This window comes from Sorex araneus, chromosome X (genome assembly GCF_027595985.1).
Source record: "Sorex araneus isolate mSorAra2 chromosome X, mSorAra2.pri, whole genome shotgun sequence".
Taxonomy (NCBI): Eukaryota; Metazoa; Chordata; class Mammalia; order Eulipotyphla; family Soricidae; genus Sorex; species Sorex araneus.
In genome coordinates, this window is record NC_073313.1 from 304,281,048 (window position 1) to 304,300,828 (window position 19,781).

The 19,781-nt window shown below is 61.1% G+C and overlaps 1 protein-coding gene across 1 annotated transcript in view; it reads left to right on the plus strand.

Annotated features, from left to right (window-relative positions):
- The first annotated feature begins 5,829 nt into the window (after positions 1-5,829).
- The window catches only part of ATOH8 (atonal bHLH transcription factor 8), a 29,574-nt gene continuing 15,622 nt past the window's right edge, over positions 5,830-19,781 (plus strand). The window contains exons 1-2 of the mRNA XM_055122114.1: positions 5,830-6,908; positions 12,416-12,607. Coding sequence (XP_054978089.1) covers positions 6,144-6,908; positions 12,416-12,607 — 957 coding nt within the window. The 5' untranslated portion in view covers positions 5,830-6,143. The remainder of the gene's footprint in view (positions 6,909-12,415; positions 12,608-19,781) is intronic.

Genomic DNA, 19,781 nt, shown 5'->3' on the forward strand with positions numbered 1-19,781 from the left:
GGTGGTTGCCGATGCGAGGGGTTGGCTGGGCGATTCTTGCTGCAGCCCCCTGGGGCCGGGCGGGAGGCATCTCAGGGCTCCACAGGGCCAGGACAGGCAGCTCTGACCCCCCACTTGCTGCCTCCTCCCCACCCCCATGACAGTCTGGACTTCTCTTGGGTGACCAAGGCTCCGTCCACCAGGCAGGAAGCGGGAACGGACAGTCCCCTATAGACACCAGGCTGCAGGGCTCCGAGGTCCCGGACCACCTCTCCTGGTGCCAGGGAGAAGGGACTGAAGTCATAGCCCCAGGGTCTCCAAGAGAACTAGAAGAGAGGAGGGACACGCTAGTGCCAGGCTTAAGAGGACACCTGGCTGACTGAGGGAGAGGGCCGGCCCCGCCCCGCCCTGCACTCCCCTTCCTTCCCCCCTCCCTTCCCTCAGTACTGTTGACAGAGCTCCAGGCATCCCCACCCTCCACCAGTGTCTGCTTCTCTCCACCAGGTCTTAGGGACCCGGCACCCCCTCTCCCCAACCACACTCAGCACCCCCCACCCTTGGATAGCTCAGTTCTGTTGACCACTCTTCAATTCTGTTTTCTCTGATTTTATTTTATTTTATTTTTTTTCTGTTTTATTCCCTTCCTATGTTTCTTTATAACCCCCACAGGAGAGAGATCATTCTGTATCTGTCCTTCCCCTTCTGCTTTTTAAATTTGTTTTCGAGCCTCACCCAGCAGTGCTCAGGGATTTTTCCTGGCTCTGTGCTCAGGGATCGCTTCTAGCAAAGAGACCAGGATGGTTCTGGGGGCCGAACCCGGGTTGGCCTCATGCAAGGCAAGCACGGTACTGTCGCCTGGCCCCGATTCTTCTCCTTCGGGCTTCCTTGACTCAGCACAAAACTCTCTGGATCCATCCACATAGCAGGAAGTTGCATTTCATCTTTTCTTACAGCTGAGCATATTCCATGTGTATATGTACCGTTGTTTCTTTATCCAAGCATCTGTTCTCGGACGCTTGGGTAGTTTCCAGGTCTTGACTATGGTGAGTAGTGTTGCAGTGAACTCAGGAGCGCAAACGTATTTTCAAAATAATGTCCTTAGGGGCTAGAGCTATATCGCAGCAGGTGGGAGTCTGCCTTGCATGGGGCCAACCAGGGTTTGATCCCTGCCTCCCCATGGTCTTCTGAGCCTACCAGGAATGATTCTTGAGTGCAGTGCCAGGAATAAGCTCTGAACACCAGCAAGTGTGGTTCCAAGAGACATAAAAGCAAACAACACACAAAAGAATATGGTGTTCAGGTTCTTAGAGTAGACGCCGAGAAGTGGAATGGCTGGGCTATACGGAAGTTCAATTTTTAGGATTTTGAGAAGTGTCCAGATCTTTACCAGCCAACATCCCAACAACACTACCGGCTAAGCTTCAGTCACAGCTTGCTGAGAACCCTCTGATCCCTGCCACCCTCCTCATGGGCCAAAGGGGCTGGGACTCGGGGACCCACGGGGCCAGGCTCTCTGTCGGGGAGGCTGCTCCATGGATGTGCCTCCTGCCCAGGGGAGCCTCGCGCAGCCCATCCTGGGAGATTCCCAGCCCCGAGGGTCCCAGGGAAAAGCGGAATGAGGAGGGAGAGTGTCCTGCCTTTAGGCCTGTCCCATCCCCATCTCCTATTGGTCAGGGTGGAGGGGATAGCACTGGACCGGAGGGGATAGAGGGGCATCGGGGCCACCAGGCTGCCTAGACTCTGCTTTCCACTCCCTCCCCTGGGCTGGCCCGCAGGGCACACCTCCCAGGGGCTGCTGCACACACGTGTTTCCCCCAGGCACTCCCTGTGGGCAGCTCTTCCTTTCTCCAGCGAGGGACACGCCCAGCCTGGAGCTGTGGGAGCCGCCAGGAACAGGGAGTGCAGACTCGGAAGGCAGCGCTTCAGGCAGCAACCGGCTAAGGCTCCATCTGGTGTGGCCCCAGAGGTGGCGGTCAGGGTGGCTCACCTGCGGAGTGGCCTGTCCTCGCCGGGGCTGATGCCTGTGCACCCTGGGGGCTACCTGGCACGGACCCCTCCAAGATCAGGGCCAAATGCCACAATTTTCTTACGTCCAGACGCAGTGCCGCTGCCATCTGACTGGAAGCCAGAGATGCTGGAGGGCCACTAGGTTGGTGTCAGGAGGTGGACAGTGAGCCGCCCACTGTCTGGTGGTTGCTGGAGTTTCTCCGCTCCCTGGAGCTCTTGGGAGGTAGCGGGCACAGGGGTTCAAGGCTTGGTTCTGGGCTCTATGAGCTTGGGGTTCCTTATTTTCTCCTGGAGTCTCAGTTTCCTTATCTGTAGGATGGGTTTTCCTAATAGATCTGCAATCACGCCCTATCTGGAGGGATCACTCCTGCCCAGCCTTCCAGTATTTCTTCCCTGTAAGTCTACACTCCTCCCGGCTTCCAGCTTTGTTCTTGATCCCTCGTCATGTGGGGCGGTGGTCTTCTGTGGTGGAACCATGGCCTGGGGCCGGTCCATAGATTGTAGAAAGGTTGAAAACCATTGGTCTGAGAGGGATGAAAGACAGAGACAGAGACAGAGAGACAGAGAGAGACAGAGACAGAGAGACAGAGAGAGACAGAGACAGAGAGACACAGAGAGACAGAGAGAGAGACAGAGACAGAGAGAAGAAAAAGCGCTTGCCATAGAGGCAGCTGTGGGTGGGGGCAGGTGGGGAGGATGATGTGAGGGAAACTGGGGACGTTGGTGGTGGGAAATGTACCCTGGCAAAGGGACATTCAGAACATTCCGTGACTGAAACCCAGGCGTGAACAACCTTGTAACTGCATCTCGCTCTACCGACTCGGTTAGAACAGCTGGCCTGTGGACTGGGATGATCCTCAGGTGTAAAAAGCTAGAGGAGAGCTGACGTAGGTGTGGAATCCCCCAGGGCCACTGTCTTGGGAGCTCAGGTTAGCCTTGAACAACCCACAAAACGGGGGAGGTTAGAATGTATACATAGACTTTCTCAGGGTGTCTTTATTAGCTCAACTCGGAGGCATGAGGCCCTCTGGAGAGGAGGGAAACTCCTGCACACGTGACTGTCACTGTTGGGCCTCTACTCCTGTGTCCAGAGTCTACAAGAAGTTCCTAGCGGAAGGGACCTTTGTGGTCCAGTAGTGTGTACCACCAGGGGGCGCTGCCCGGCTGGTCTCTTCTGGAGGCTGAGCCATGAATGCAGAACCTGGTGCCCTGAGTGTAGGGGACCGTGGGGTTTGAACCCGGAAGGCTTAGCCACACGGTAGGTAGACTGAGAATGACAATGACAGGGAACCTGCTCTTGCGTCCTGTGCGGTTTGCTCTCTGTTCTTGCCAGAACGTCTTAGGAGACCCAGGGAGAACCCAAAGCTCAGAGAAGCAGAGACTAACAGGCCCACACAGCAGTGAAGGGCTCAGCAAAGATCCCTCCCAAGCTCACCTGAGGCCAGCCTGAGGCTCTGACATTTGCCCAGAGGGCAGGGACAGCCTGGGGAGGGGAAAGGAGCAGGCCTGGGAGAGGGGAGCCCATGGGAGGCCAGCACAACTGCTGTGCTCTCCCCTCCTCACCCCTTCTCTCCAGGCGCCAATGGGATCTCCTCAGCTAGGGGGGTGCTCTGCATGTTCCCAAAGCAGGGGAGGCTCTGCTCAAGCAGGACAGGTGATCCTCAAGGACAGCCTGGCTTCGTTAGGAACTATCTTCCGATCTGCCACGCACCCCTCCGGAGCCACGGACACGCCAAGCTGCTGCTGCACCCCGAGTCTGGGGCTGGGGCTGGGATGTGTGGAACCTGGGTGGCTAGGCACGCGCCCCACACAGCCTGGCGGAACCCTCAGGCCAGTGTGCTGGCCTCCACAGAGATAGAGAGAGAGAGAGAGAGAGAGAGAGAGAGAGAGAGAGAGAGAGAGAGAGAGAGAGAGAGAGAGAGAGAGAGAGAGAGAGAGGAAGGGAGAGAGAGAGAGAGAGAGAGAGAGAGAGAGAGAGGACGGAGATTTGGAGAGCGCCAAAATGTGGTTTTCCCAGCTCTGAAGGGAAGCAGAGGGCACACGGGGGGGGGGGGGGGGGTTGTCACACTCTGCTTGGACTCTGCACACTGTCCCAAAGCTGAGGTCTGGCTGTCCTTCTGCAAGGATTTCCGGGGCACGACTCTGGCCGGTGGCGATAGGCAGGGAGGCAACTGCTCCTTCTCGGGTGGGGGGTTGGTCAGGACGAGCTGAAGAGCTATCTGAGTGACTGAGTGAGCACGAGCAGAGTGACGAGGTGGTGCCGGGAGCAGCCAGGGCTTATGCAAGGACCGGAGGTTACTCAAGGGGAAAGGGAGAGACCCCTCTGCAGAGGGGGCTGAGAGGGGCGGGGAGCCAAGCTGGTGCCCCGGGAGCCTGGGCTTGGTGGGTGAATGGCAGAGAGTAAAGATTTCTCTCCTGTGGGGCCAGAGGGACAGAACAGCAGTAGAGTGCTTGCTTTGTACGTAGCGGACCTGGGTTTTTATCCCCAGCATCCTTTGTGGATGCTGAGCCCACCAGGAGTGATTCCTAAGTGCAGAGCCAGGAGTTATCACCGAGCACCCCCCCGCCCCCCTCCACACCCTCAGTAGGTTTCTCTCCCGGACCCAGCCTTGGTCTTCAGGACAGAGACGCCCTGGGGAGATGCTGGGTGTGCAGGGGAGTGAGTGCCGCTTCAGAGCAAGGGGACACATCCACAAGGCTGTTGGCCCTCTCCTCCCTCCCTGCACTGTGCAGGGGAGTGTGAAACCTGCCCCCCCAACCCCCCACCCCCGCATCCCCCGCATCCCACCTGGGGCATTCTCTTTGAGTGCGGCCAGCCTCAGGAAAATCCTCACTAAAACAAGATAAAGGAAGACCCCCCCCCCCCCGCCTTAGGACAGAGGTGCTGGTCCTCCAGAGCAACCTTGGGGTGCTTTTACTTCTGCCATGGCACATGGTCTGGGGGCTCCACTGCCACCCCATCGGCTGAGCCCTTGTGAAGCTACCTCTTGACCAGTGCTGTTTGGAGTGCTCTGCATATAAGCCCGCAGTGGCCCTCCCGGCCGGCTCCTGCGTCAGGGACAAGGATCACGCCTGGCTGCAGAGAGCAGAGGTGACTTGGCTAAGGTCTCTCTGTTGTGAGCGAAGTTCTACTGCCCCCCCCTCAAGCCCGCTTCCACCTCAGCCAGGAGCCATCACACCCAGAGCTGCCCTTCGCGCCCTCGGTGTCCGGGGGTGTCACCACGGCCCTGCCTCTGTCCTGCGGAGACCCGCAACCGCCCGGAGGCTCCTGCCTTCTCATGGGCGCTCCCCTTGTCCCAAGCCTCGCGGGGAAGCACGTTCTTCTGCAGAACGGCCCCCGCGCGGGGGGGGGGGGTGGTCTCCGCATGGTTCCAGTAGGCTCCGAGCAGGGGCGGCAATGGGGGTGGGGAGGGGGGGAATCGAGGGTCAAGGGCAAGCTCCGGGGTCTCTCCCCTTCCCCCATCGACCCCTTCACACCCTTATTGGATTTCGCTGCTCCCGTCCCATCTCTCCACCGCCCCCACCCCCCGCGCAGCCTCTAGAAGGGGTGCAGGGGTGTAGCGGGCAGGGGGGCTCGGGAGGGCCCAGCAGGGCCAGGTAGGAGGGAGCCTGGGTGTGGGGGGGGGGGAGCGCGGAGGGGGCGCGGTAGCACGCGCTCGGGCCGGGTCTGCAGGGAGCCCGGCGTGGGGGCAGGGGGAGGGGGCGGGGAGCGGAGCGCGCGCGGACAAAGGAGGCGGCCGGCCGCCCAGCTGTTTGGGAAAATGCTTCCTGTTCCTTTAAAGGCGCTGGGCTCGGCGGCCCGGCCGGGGAGGCGGCGGCGCTGAGTGATCTCGCGAACCGGGCTTCTGTGTAAACTGAGGCTAAACAAACACAGATGGAGCGCAGCGGGCGTGCTCCAGAAATGCTGGCACGGCGGCCGCGACTTCAGATGACACTCTGAGCGCTCGGGGGCCGGACAGCCCGGCGGCTTCGCGGAGCCGCGGCGCAGCTGGCCGGGGCGCGGGGGTGCAGGGGCGGCGCGGGCGGGCGCCGGCAGGGGGAGCCGAGCCTGCGAGGCGCGGAGCGCGGCGGCCGCGGGGCCAGAGCCGGCGCGCGGCGGTGCAGAGCGCGCGCGTCCCGGGCCCCCCGCGCCCCTGCCGCGCCGCGCCGCCCCAGCCATGAAGCACATCCCGGTGCTCGAGGACGGGCCGTGGAAGACCGTGTGCGTGAAGGAGCTGAACGGCCTCAAGAAGCTCAAGCGCAAAGGCAAGGAGCCGGCGCGGCGTGCGAACGGCTATAAAACTTTCCGACTGGACTTGGAAGTGCCCGAGCACCGAGCCGCCGTCGCCGCCAACGCCAACGGGCTGCGGGACGGGACCCCGCGGCTGCAGCCCGGCCCGGCCCCGGTGCCAGTCCCGGCGGCGCCGGCCGTGCCTGCGGGTGGCGGCGCGGACCCAGAGGGGGAGCGCGGGGGAGCCCGGCCGCCCGAAGTGCTGGACGCGCGAAAACGCGGCTTCGCCCTGGGCGCGGTGGGGCCGGGACTCCCCACGCCGCCGCCACCTCCGGCGCCCCAGAGCCAGGTCCCGGGGGGTCCCGAGGCACAGCCTTTCCGGGAACCCAGCCTACGGCCCCGCATCTTGCTGTGCGCACCGCCCGCACGCCCCGCGCCATCCGCGCCCCCCGCGCCCCCCGCGCCCCTCGAGCCCTCGGTGCGCCCCGCGCCCCCCACGCGCCCGGGGGAAAGTTCCTACTCGTCCATTTCACACGTAATTTACAATAACCACCCGGATGCCTCCGCGTCGCCTAGGAAACGGTCTGGCGAAGCCACCGCCGCCTCCTCGGAGATCAAAGCCCTGCAGCAGACGCGGAGGCTCCTGGCGAACGCGCGGGAGCGGACGCGCGTGCACACCATCAGCGCAGCCTTCGAGGCGCTCCGCAAGCAGGTACCCGCGCCCACGCGCCCTCGCAGCGCCCGGGGCGCCGTGGGGATGAGGGTGGCCGCAGGGACCAGGAGGGCTTGTGTAGGGCGAGAGTCGTCCCCGTGCGGCCGGTCCCAGGGGCCGGACAGGCTTGGGTTCTGCTACCGCTTGGGGACCGGTCTTGGTTTGTGAGAAGGTGCTGGGGCCAGGGGTGAGATATCCGGGCCAGAATCGCCCAGGTGGCCGTCTCCGAGTGTCCAGCTTCTGCTCTCCGCGTGCCCAAAGGACTGCAGCGAGTCCTTTGGGCGGGATGGGGAGTGAAGTGGGAATGTCTCAGTGATGGATAGGGAAGCCTCTTCCCGTTGGGGCGTCTGTCGTGGGCGCGGGCTCCTGCGGTGGGAATACTGTATAAGGGAGTTTGTCAGTGTTTCCTCCCCAGCAGGGTTGCTGCGCCCAGGGTTGCAGGCTCTGCACACCCCTCCCTGCTGTCTGTCGGTGCCTGGTCTGCAAGCGCGCACTCCTCCGCGGGCGCCTCAGCAGTTGCTGGTGACCTGCTTCCCCGCAGATTCCTCCCTCGCAACCCTGGGGGCATTGAGAGCCCACTTCTAGGTGGGTCAGGAGCTCCTCCGCTTGGGGATTGTGGGGCTGTGTCCCCTGGAGGGATGGTGTCCACTGGAGGAACGGTGAGAAATGGTTGCCCAAGAATTACCCACAGCGGGAGGAACAGATTTGCAATTCCTCTGGGACAACTTCAATGCTTCCTTGGGGTTCTTGGTTTCTACTTTTCTTAGAGTGGAAGAGCTAAGAAAAGGGTGGCCCCCACCGTTGATCCCACCCCAGGGCCCTGGGATGGGTTGTGGGGGTGGTGGTGGATGGGACTGATTTTAATGGTCAGTCTTTGGGGCTTGCCCCGAGGCAGATTTCCTGTGTGACTCCAGGAAAGTCACTCAACCTCTCTGGGCTTTAGTCAGCAACAAAGCACTTCAGAAGACACCGTTTTTTCCAGATCACACTATCCTCTTCCTCTGGCGGGTGCCTGTGTCACTCATGGAAGGGGATTACAGTTTGGGGGGGGGTGCAAAAAAAAGCACTGGCTTTTGAGCAAACATCTCAGTTGGATTTGGGCAAGCTGGTGGTGATAGTGGTGGGAGGGGGTTTGTGTGGTAGAGCCACAGTCAGGGACTGGGATGGGTGCACCAGTGGGGGCTCCAGGCAGCAGGCCTGGAAGGTTCTGCAGCCCCAGCCCCTGCAGTACAGAAGGGCAGAGCCAGGCTGATCACCTGCTCTCTGTGTGGCTAGGAAAGCAGGAGCCCCCGTGCCAGAGCAGCCCAGCAGGGGTGGGGGGGCATGACCACAGTGCATGGCTGGCACCTTTGCCTGCTAGCCCAGTGCCACCAACCCCAACCCCAGCTGCCTCTTCCGGGTCCAGGTCAGGGAATCCTCAGGGTCTCTGGGCATCTGAAAGCAGCTCATCTGACGGAGGCTTTAACTTCTCTCTGAAACAAAAGATTTCTCATTTGGTCCGGCTGGTTGAGTTAGCCCCTTCCACGGAATGGTAAACCAACGCAGAAACGTGTCTGGATCAACTAATGGGGTGGGGCAGCTGGCAGTGGCTTCTGGAATGCCCTCCTGGCCACACACGTCCACACTCCTCCCCCATCCCATGCACACACGCAGGCGCACACAGGTGTGGCATGTAACGGTCAGCGGCTGAGATGAGATTATTATCCTGGTCTCCTTCACGCCTCTGGTCTTCACGTCTCAAGATGAATTCTGGGAGAGCACGTGCGCGTTCACAGGCAGTCACGTGCGCGTTCACAGGCAGGCACGTGCACCCCCCGCAAGCACGTGCAGATGCACGGCCACAGTCGGGCGGGCTCCTGTTGCTCCCAGGCCATTCTGTCCCTTCCCCAGCGGAGGTGCTAGGCCAGGCCCCAGTGGGCATTGGACAGGGCTCTGAACGGGGAAGAGCTGTGGCCGGGCACTTGGGTAGGATGCCACACCCATGACTCCCCAGGCCACAGAGCCCATCCGCTGGATGGGGGCTCTGCGCGTGTGTCCCCCCTTCCCCCCCCACTCCCCTATTCTGGATCAAACCTCAGGCTTGACTTCCAGCATGGGACCCCAGGGGAGGAGGGGGACAGCTTCGCCTGAGATGAGACGCAGCGGTGGCTTGTCCAGCTCCGAGGTCAGTCTGGGGTGGCCACTGTGGTTGACCTCGGAGCGTCCTGAGTGGGTGGGAGATCTCTGGCCCAGGCGCCCAGAGCTGCAGCTTCCCCAGGTCCCTGCCTGCTTTCTAGTGGACAAATCACTTTCCCTCTCTGTTCTTAAGCTGGAGAAAAATGCTCTTGGCTTAGTGTTTTTGGCGAAGAGCACAGGAGGCAAGGAATGGGAGCTCGTGTGGCTGAGCGCTCTTGAGCATCAGGGTTCTCTGTGCTGGGCAGAGCCTTCATGGCTGTGGGAGCGAAACGGCTGTCATATTTCAATAACCAGAGAAGCTTCCAAGAACCCCAGCTGGAGCCTTAGCACAGCAGGGAGGGCATGTGTCTTACATGTGGCCAACCTGGGTTTGATCCTCGGCATCTCATATGGTTCCCCGGGCACCGCCAGGAGTGATCTCAGATCCCTGAGTGCAGAGCCAGGAGTTACCCCTGAGTACTGCTGGGTATGGCTCACCTACCCTTCCAAAAAAAAAAAAAAAAGGACAAAGGAACCACCAACCTATTTTGTGCTGATTTCTATGCAAATCATGTTATGCGTATTAGTTCATTTAGTGAAATGGGTCTCATTATTATTCCCCCCCAGCCTCCGTGCTGACTCCTATTCACCCTCCAGAACCCAGTGTAAGATGCCCTCCTAGAAGCCCACCAAACTCCAAATTACTGTGTCCACAGCCTTTGCCCACAGTGTGTGGTCCCTCGGAGCCTGCACTGCGTGTGGGACCACTTCACGTGCTGACCTCCCAGGGTTACGGAGTCAATGCTTGTGCCCCTTATATCTCTGCTCCCTCAGCTTCTTAAACTCTCTGGAGCTGTCCATCTGCCGTGCTGGGCAGTGCTGGTGCATCTGTCCCTCGACTGAGGGCTGTGGAGGCAGGGCGAGGACTTAGCCATGGAGGTGCAGGTGAGGTGTGGCCCTCTAGTGAGGGGCAGTGGGGCGGGGTGGTGGGCAGGCACGGAGGGCAGGTGGCCAGGTGATGTTCCACACTCTGCCCAGCTGGCCCGCATCCTTTGAGGCTCCCTCTGAGGGTCCAGCTCGGCCAGGGGCTAGCCCTGGCTGTCGGGGCCATGGGGGAAAGAGAACATGGGCCTGTCTGGGGCCTGACCTCCTGGCAGAACTTTCTGGCTCGGCAGCCGGTGCTGGGGATTTGGCGTGGGTCTGAAGATTTCCCCGGCCCCAGGACTGGGAAGCTGCCCCACTCTCGGGAAACTGAGGCAGGCTGAGGCCTGAGGCAGCAACAAGGCACCTGTAGGCTGCTGAGCTGCCCTCTGGGAAGGGTGCACTTTCACAGCAGCCCGGGACTTACGCCTGTGCTGTGGACACAGTGATGTTGGGGCTTGGTGGGCTTCTGGGAGGGCATCTAAGGCTGGGTTCTGAGGGGTGGGTAGGAGTTGGCACCGAGGCCTTGGCTATTTCTCTGTTCCCCTGCCCTCCCCGTGCCCGGGTGTTCTGAAGCTGACTCTGTTGAGAAAGCTGAGCTGCTGGCTGGACTCGGGCTGAGCGCAGCTGGGCCTAGCATTAGGCAGGCGAAGTGAGGCTTCCCCCGGAAGGAGGAGGAGAGGATGTGTCGGGGCCCCAGAGGTGTCCCGTACAAAGTGCCCCGAGAGCCCGCGGCCGTGTGCCATGTGCTTCCTTGGACCCGAGGCTTCAGCTGTGCCCAGGTCTTTTGCCGAGTGACCCGGCCTGACCTGTAGCTGTCGGGATGACGGACTTTATTTGGGGGAAGTTTTCCGTGGCATGAAACCTGTGAATAGCTGCCACGGTGCCAGGCACCAGCAGCTCGACAGGTGGTTCTCCAGCACACTCTGGACTGTGACAGCACAGGGCAGAGCAACTGCCCTGGGCCAGCACTGCCCCTCACCTGCCCCGGCACCCTTGGCTGGCCCTGACCTCAGCTGCTGCGGACCACACGGTCCCGCTGAGACCCCCGTTCCCTCCTGCCAGGGCCCAGGGCTTGGCCTCTGGTGACATGGGTGCTTGGGGGCCAGTGCCTCCCCCAGGTGGATATCCCCAGCCCCGGGTGCTGATCTGGGCCCCCCCTCCAGCACCCCCTGGGACCTCTGTGATCTGGCGACCTTGTTTATTTGCCCAGGCTGAGCCAGCAGGAGTTGCTGGACTCTGGCTGGGAACAGGCAAAGTGCGTTGTTCTGTCACTTCTCTTGGCTGGGTTTGCACTGCCACCAGGCCTGGGGTCCTGACCTCGGTGAAGGGGCAGCTGCTGGGTTGCTGGGGAACTGGACCTTCCGGCAACGATGTGGGCTGCAGTCTGGGGGCTGCGGGAGGCAGGGAAGGGGCAGGAGCCATGTCTTGCTGGGGCGCTGCAGGCCTCTCACGTGACTTCCCCCTGCTGTGACTGACGGAGGGGGGGTGTGGGGGGGCACTGCGGCCATCAGAGCTGACCCGGGGCCCAGGGAGCCGTGGCTCCCGCAGTGAGAGTGACAGCGACCGAGCTGTTCTCTTCTCGTACACGTGTCACCATGGAGCGTTGAGCGATGAGTGACGGACACACACGGCAAGGCTGAGGGGGGCTGGCGTCAGGGGACTTCGGGGGAGAGGTCTGAGCCCCACCCAGCAGTGCTCAGAGCTGAGTCCTGGCGGGCCCCAGGGACCACAGTGGGTGTTGGGGATCCGACCTGGGTCAGCCGCCTGCAAGTCACGCACCCTCCCCGCTGTACTGGGGTCCGGAGAGGAAGAAGAAAGCCAACAAGAAGGTGCCCTGTCTCCCACCTGATCCTTTCCTCCTTGATACCCCAAGACCCCCCCGAGCCTGGCTCTGGTGAGACGCTGCCGCTTTGCCCGGAGCAAGCCTCCGAGGGCCGGAAGTCAGTGTTCAGTGTGGAGCTCTGAGCCCCTCTACTGCCAGGGCCCAGCTGAATGGTGCTTCTGAGCAAGGGGACGAGGGAAACCTCAGCATCCAGTAGAGGTTCTTGGGGCCAGAGGGATAGTGCAGAGGTTAGGGCGCTTGCCTCACGCACAGCTGACCGTAGGTCTATCCCTGCCGTCACATATGCCCCTGCTGACCCCCGGGCCCCTGGGTGTGGCCCAAATCTGCTGAAGCAGATGGTCAGAGAGACCCCTTCTCGGGGGGGGGGGGCGTGGAGGCCTGTGCTGGCCCTGGACAGACCTGGATGAGAATGGGAGCTCAGAGGCCTCCTCGCCCAAGTGGACAGGTGGGGCTGTGTGGTGGGAGGAGTGAAGTCTGGGCACAGGGACTAGACAGGCCCCTTTTGGGGGCAGGGGTTGGCACCTTCCTGGAAGCGCCCGGCACCTGCCCAGCTGTGCAGTGGCTCCTGACGCCTCTCCACCCCCAGGTGCCGTGTTACTCCTACGGGCAGAAGCTGTCCAAGCTGGCCATCCTGAGGATCGCCTGTAACTACATCCTGTCCCTGGCGCGGCTGGCTGACCTGGACTACAGCGCCGACCACAGCAACCTCAGCTTCTCCGAGTGCGTGCAGCGCTGTACCCGCACCCTGCAGGCCGAGGGCCGTGCCAAGAAGCGCAAGGTACATGGGGCGACAGGGGAGGTGGAGTCAGAGGTGTGGGGTGCCCGCCAGGTGCCCATACACCCAAAAGGGTTGGGGACACCAGCCTCTTAGAGGTTGGCTTTTATGGGAGGAGCTGACCCGAACCTCCTCCCATAAAAGGTGCTCAGGGATCACTCCTGGGGATGCTCAGGGAACCATCTGCAGTGCCAGGGGTGGAACCCAGGCCCGCCTGCAGGCAGGTGCTGAACTTCTGTCCTGTCTCTCCAGCCCTCAGTTCTTGGAGGTTTGCCAGCTCTCACCCTTGCTAGCTGTCCTCGTGGCCCTGGGCTCCTACTCATGGAAATGGCATTGTGGTACCTTGGACAGCCCCACAGGGCTTTGCCTGCCCCTCAACTGTGGCCGTGCTGAAGCTCTCCCTACCCCAGTGCTCTGGGACTGACCCTGCCCCTCACAACCCTGGAATGGGGATAGAGCCTGTGAGCAGGGGGACCACCTGGGACCAGTCTAGGGCCCGTTTGGCACACATGACTTAGGCTGTGAGACTTGACGTGAGGTTCTGCGTGAAGGCAGGTGACAGTCATTCATGCATGCATTCCTTTGCTTGTTCAATCTGGAGAGATGGCCGAGGCACGTGGGACAAAAAGGTGGCAGGCATGGGGTCTGAGTCCTCCTGTGGCTGGCAGGATGCTTAGAGACCCTCCTGTGGTGCAGGGGAGGGGACGTGTCCCATGTGAGGGGCCCAGGTCGAGGATATGAGTCACGTCTCATATGAGACATGACTGTGGGGGTTTGAAAGGACACGTCAGTGTCAGGGTCACCTGTACCGGGACAGCTGAGAGGTCACTGCAGACAGAAGCCAGAACAGCATCCACGGTGGATGGGCCCCGCCCATACGGCACCCCGCATTTCCAGTGGGAAGGGAAAGGGGGCCTTGTCCAGAGGAGGCTTGTCTGTGCCAACACCTCCACCACACACACACACACACACACACACACACACACACGCACGCACGCACGCACGCACACACACACACACACACGGGGTGGGCAGGTATGTGTCCGTGTGAGGGATGACACCGTGAGAGCTGCCCCTGGGCACGGGATGGGGGAGCCTGATGTCCTTCACCCCCCCTTCTTGGCATGTGCTTCCTGTTAACCCCCACGTTCCTCTCCCTCCTCAAACAAGTCTCTCTTTGGACCCCCAAGGTTTCCTGGAGGCCCTCAGGGACCTCTCCTGCCCCCTCTGTGGGACTGCAACCATTGCTTGCTGCATTCCTGGGGGGGATTCTGCAGGCCAGTGGGGCTGTGAGGGCGGCGGGGCCCTTCCCTTGCTGGGGAGGCGGGTCAACAGGTGATTGATGGCTCCCTGCAGTGCCGTGACAAAGGAGGTTTGTAAACTCCGGGTGAACTTCCCCTGGCATTCCGTGCATGGAGGGCAGCCACGGCTTTCTGCACCGCCTGCTTCTCCCTGCTTCCCAAGGTGGTGGGGGGGAAGCCCTCCCTTCCTGGTGCCCTGACCCCAGCGCAGGGTCCTGGCCTAGGAGGAGGAGGAGGAAGAAGGACGACGGACCCACGGGTGCAGGGGCTCAGCAGACCTGAGCTTTCGATTTCCTTCAAAATCATCCTCTGCCCTAAGACACCTTGGAGATTCTCTGATCCATCTTCCCGTGGTCCAGATTGGGACACTGAGGTGGCTGCTGGTGGCTTAAAGCATTCGGCTCCGTCCTCCCAAAGCATCCACTGTGTCCAGCATCCTAACCTTTCTGAGTCTTGATTTTCTCACCAGTAACTGGGGCTGTGGGAATAGCTCCTAGGGCCTGGGACAGTCTGCAGCTTTGCCCTGGCCTGCCTGGCAGATGCCTTGGGGTTCCCTCCTCTCCACCCTCTGGCTTGGCTGCCCCGCTGCCGACAGGATGTTTGAGACCATCCCCAGATCCTTGTTTTGCCTTGGCAGCTTGGGGGCTCTCGGGATCACCCCACGCCTGCCCTTTGTGTCTCTCTGCGTATCTGTCTTCATGTCAGTAGGTGAATTCCCAGGTATCTGCAGGGGTGGTCCCCAGACTGCCCCCACTCCCCGAATCCCTGGGTCGCTGGGTGGGGCAGGAAACAGTTCCCCAGAGATTCATTTATTCCTTTGTTCATTCATTTGTTCATTCATTCATTCATTGACTGGCATTGAGAACCTGCTATACATAACTCCCGTAGGTGCTACGATGGGTGCCAATGGTGGGGGGCTGTCCCTGGTCACCCCTATAGAAGCAGCATATCTTTGTGGGGCTTGGTAAACTCTCCCCTATGACCACTGAGGGCTGTCTGAGGGATTGGGGGTGGGAAAGAGCCAAGCATACATCTTTTATTCTTATTTTTTTGGTCCCAAAGAGGGACCAAAAAAAATAAGGGGCTGCTCCTGGTTTAGTGTGCAGGGGTTACTCCTAGCAATGCTCTGGGGATCATGTAGGGACGGGATTGAACCCAGACCTCCCTCATGCAAAGCCTGTGCTTCGTCCCTTGAGTCCTTGCTCTGCCTCTAGGCTTCCATCCTAATGAGGGAGATGGAGAGCTGAGAGAGGAGGGAAGGAGAAAACCAGGTGATGCTAGTCACGGTCTCAAGGAGGTCCATTAGTCGTCTCTGCCTTCTTTGTCAGGGACGAGGAGCCTACAGTCCCAGACCTACGTTCCCTCCATCCCTGGACCTTCCAGGCCGTCACTTGGAGCATCCCGAGGCCGGTCTGGAAGCTGTGCAGAGGGGAGGTGGCCCAGCCGAGGCGGGCGGGGGAGGAGGTCTGCAGCTCTCAGCCCAGAGAGTGCACGTGAGGCGCTTGGCTCTGGACCACATTTCTGCAGCTCCTGTTTTTAAAGCAGCAACTCCTGGAAGCTGAGGAAGAGGAGGAGGGGGAGGAGGAGGAGGAGGAGGAGGAAGAGGAAAAGGAGGAGGAGGAGGAGGAGAAAGAATTAGCCTCATTACTAATGAGGACTGTGCGGGCTTTGTAGTACCTGTGGGAATGAAGAGACCTTTTGTTTCCAGCAACTGTTTCCTGCAATTTGGTCCAATTACCACACTGTCCAGTGAATTTTGAGCCATTGAGTAGTAGTAATAATAATAAAAATAATAGTTATAGATTTTTTTTTTGCTTTTTTGGGTCACACCCAGTGATGCTCAGGGGTTACCCCTGGCTCTGCACTCAGGAGTCACTCCTGGCGGTGCTTGGGGGACCATATGGAATGCTGGGGATTGAACCCGGGTCGGCAGCATGCAAGGCAAACGCCCTACCCGCTGTGCTATCGCTCCGGCCCCAATAGTTATAGATCTTGATGGTCTTGTTTAAATGCAGATGACACTGGCCCCGTGAGTCCCCACCACCAAGTTGTTCACCAAACCTGGGTCTGGGATGGGGAGAGACGAAGCCCAGGGCAGTGAGTGAAGGGCCGCACCAGAGGCTGGGAGGCAGCAGCCGGGGGCCTGCGTCTCGGTGGCTGGCATGGCGCTGGCTGTGTGCTGCCCTTGCCCCGCTGCCTTCCTCACGGGGAGAGCCTTTGCAGGGGGGCTCAGAGTGCCCTGTCCTTTGCGCCATGCTTTTTGCTTTGGTTCTGAGTTTTGGAGCCACAACCAGTGGTGCTCAAACTCGCTTCTCTCTCTGTGCGCTGGGCTCACTCTGGTGCTTCTCAGGATTCAATCCAGGTGGGCTGCCTGCAGGGCCCATGCCTCACCTGCTGTCACTGTCTCTCTGGCAAGGCTTCGGCCTCGTGGGAAGAGCATCTGGGCAGACTGCTGCAGCTTCGGCCCCTCGCTGCCCTCCTGTCCCTCTTACCCCATGGCTCCTGCATTTTCTGTGCCCTGGCCCTCTGCCCCAGAGCTCCTGCCCTCGCTGGACTCAGCCCCTGCCCACCAGAGGGGGCCTCCTGTGCCCCTGAGTGCCCACTGAGGGGCGCTGTCCTGGCTCCATGCCCATCTGCCATGTGTGTGGCTGCCCCCAGGAGCACCTGGCATCTGCTCTAGGGTGAGACCTTGCTATCAGCGACTGCTGAGGTTCTCTCCAGCTGGACTTTCCAAGTCTTTTTTTTTTTCTTCTGCTTTTCAGGTCACACCCAGCAATGCTCAGGGATTGCTCCTGGCTCTGCACTCAGGAGTTACTCCTGGCGGTGCTCGGGGGACCATATGGGATGCTGGGAATCGAACCCGGGTTGACCGTGTGCAAGGCAAAAACGCCCTCCCTGCTGTGCTGTCACCCCGTCCCCTATGGCTTTCCAAGTCTTAGCTGTGCCCCACCCCTCCTGTGGTCTAAGTGTGTTTCTGTCACTTCCCCTCCACACATCATGGCTATTGGCTTCACACCTGAAGGTCGCTCCTGGGCCCAGGCCCCTGTGCCACGTGCTCCCAGGACACTGAAGGTGCCTGGCCAGACAAGCACTCGGACCTCGGGCCACGCAGGCGGGGTGTGCTGGGCGCTTCCGGCCTTGCTAGCTGTTCTCGTCGTGCCTTTGAAGCAGACCCTGGTTTGGTCCCTAGTGCCAGGAAGGAGACTGAGCCACTGAGAGGTCTGGGGTCTGCTGTCACAGTTCGTGAGCCCAGGCCCCAGCCCCTCCTTGTCCTGCCTCCCACCTGAAAGTGGGGTGACTGGGGGGCGGCCCCAGCGTGCTACCCTCCGCTCCAGTTAAACGCCGCTTGCTCTCAGCTCCCAGGGTCCCAGTGTGCGGGGGAATACGGGAGGGTGGGTGGGAAACCGCCACCAACTTCCCTCCCAGTCATAAAAATGGATGCAATTTATTTTTTCTGGCATTCCAATGACATAGACGTTTGTCGCCAGCTGTTTGTTCCTACGTGGAGGGTTCTCTCAGCTGCCGCTGCTCCTCTAGCTCTTGACACTGTTCACAGGGCCTGGCGGGGGGCTGGGCTGCAGGGGTCCTTGGCGGTGAGTGGGGGGCTCCAGGTGAACCCCCCATGGCTCCCTCCAGAAGCACCCGCTCAGCTCGTGTTCCCCACGCTGGGGCTCTGCTCCCCCCAGTCTGTTCCCTCCCCCCCTTTTTTAAAAGGACATTGCTCTATTTATTTATTTATTTATTTGCTTTTTGGGTCACACCCGGCCATGCTCAGGGGTTACTCCTGGCTCTGCATTCAGGAATTACTCCTGGCGGTGTTTGAGGGACCATCTGGGATGCCGGGGATTGAACCCGGGTGGGCCGCATGCAAAGCAAACTCCCTCCCACTTGTGCTATTGCTCTGGCCCCTCCCTCTCTCTTCAACCTCCCTCTCTGTCTGGCTGCCCTGTTCTGACCCACGCCCCACCCCCTCCCAGCCTCAGCACCCCAGCCCAGAGTGTCGCAGACCCAGGAAGGCCATGAGGTCCTCCGACTGGCCCCTGTGGGCATGCAGAGGCCCTCAGAGAACCCCAGGCGCCCTCCCAGCAGAGACCTGCCATCCAGTGCTGTGGGGAAAGTATGACTAGGGGTGGGGGTGCATGCTGTGAACACGGGCTGGGCAGGCGGACGATGCAGATGTCCCTCTCCCTGGGCCGTCCTCCACCCAGACAGCACAGCAGGCAGCCCTGTGCGGCATCAGCCTGCAGAACCCTGGCTCTCCAAGTCTGTGTGACCTTGGAAAAAATTCCTAACTTCTCTGATCTCGGTTCTCTCATTTATGAAGGAAAAACCCAAGTACTTTCCCTGCCAGCATGCTGGAAAGGTCCATCAGGGTCCCAGGGAGGCAGGCATTTTCCCAAGGAACCTCTCATGAGGTTACGGTGACAAGGTAGTCGTCATATCTGGAGCCCAGGGTGGGGGTGGGGCCTGGGGAAGGGGCACCTCTCAGGGCAGGGCAGAGCCCCCTGGAGTGGGCGAATGCTGACAGCAGCTGGGGATGAAGGTGCCGAGCAGAGAGGGGGGGCTTCTCCCTCCCCAGCTGGGCAGCCCACCTGGAGTGCCTGGGCTTTTCTCAGTTCATGGCTTCCTCCCCCACGCCAGGGGCCTGGTTGTCAGTCCCCCGTCACGGCCTCCTGGCCCGTGGGGCTGTCTCACCCGCACAGTCGCTGCTCCTTGCTGCAGGCCCCCCAGGAGCCTCCCCACCCCCCGCTTAGGGCACAGAGGGGAAGCCGAGGCGCAGAGTGGGGCTAGGAAGTGGCGGGTGTGCTTGGGCCTGTGCCTGTCTTCTTGGTTCGGAGCTCCGAGCCCTGCAGCGTCTGAGGTCTGTGCAGGCGAGGGCCCCCCAGCAGGGTGGCCTGCACCTTGGGGCGCCCCCTCGTCCCCACAGCCAAGGCCGGGGGCAGTTCTTCTGTGGGTAGCGGTGGCGGCAGGTTGGGGCTCCCTTTAGCCACAGGGAGCCAGCAGCCCGCTGGGGGTGGCTGGGGGTGGCGCGGGCTCCGGAGCGAGGCGGCAGGGGGTGGGGGTGTCGTCAGCCCCCAGCACCCCCAGCGCTGCGCCGCCAGTGAGGCCTGACACCAGGTTAAGTTGCGGGGCGGCCTCTGGCAGCAGCTGGGCGCACGCCTGGTTCCCATTCGGGGGCTGTGGTTTTGATTAGCTGTTCTGCGCGGAGGGCCTGGTGCTGAGTCCATAGGAGCCCGCTGGAACAGAGGGTCCCCCGCCCGGCCGCGCGGCCCCCCCTCCTGGCAGCCCCAGACTCCAGATGTTCCGAGCGCTCGCTGGGAAGGCCTGCTGGCGCCACGGAGGGCAGAGGGCAGGGGAAGCACGCGAGCTGGAAGCCTGAGCACTCAGTCACCGCAGGCCTTGGCAGCCCGCCCGGGCCTCTGCTGGCACATTCCCCAGCTCTCCCCTGGCCATCTGTTCCCAAAAAACCCTTTCAGAGCCTCATCATCACTCAGGCTACAACAGCGCGAGCAGCTGGTTTGGAGGCAGCAGGGAAAAGCGTGCAAAAGGTCCTTTGTGAGAGAGGAAACTCGCTTATGAATAACAGGGCTGGCCCGTCAGAGCTGGCCGCCGCTACCCTTGTTTCTCAGGCGCCGCTGTTTGCTCGCGACTTTTTATCTCTGGTTTTTATTTTGCTTCCCCGTGTTTGCTTTTCATGTTGTTTCTTCCTCTTCTTACACCACTTGTGACTTTTCTTCCTCCGTGGAGGGGCCCGGAGGCCACCTAATTAGTTCCCCTGGTCACCCCTGGAACTTGTTCTTTCTTCTCAGAGCTGTTAAAAGGGGGTTCTGCGGGATCCTGCGGCAGGCGAGAAGGAAGGTGCCCGCGAGGGCAGG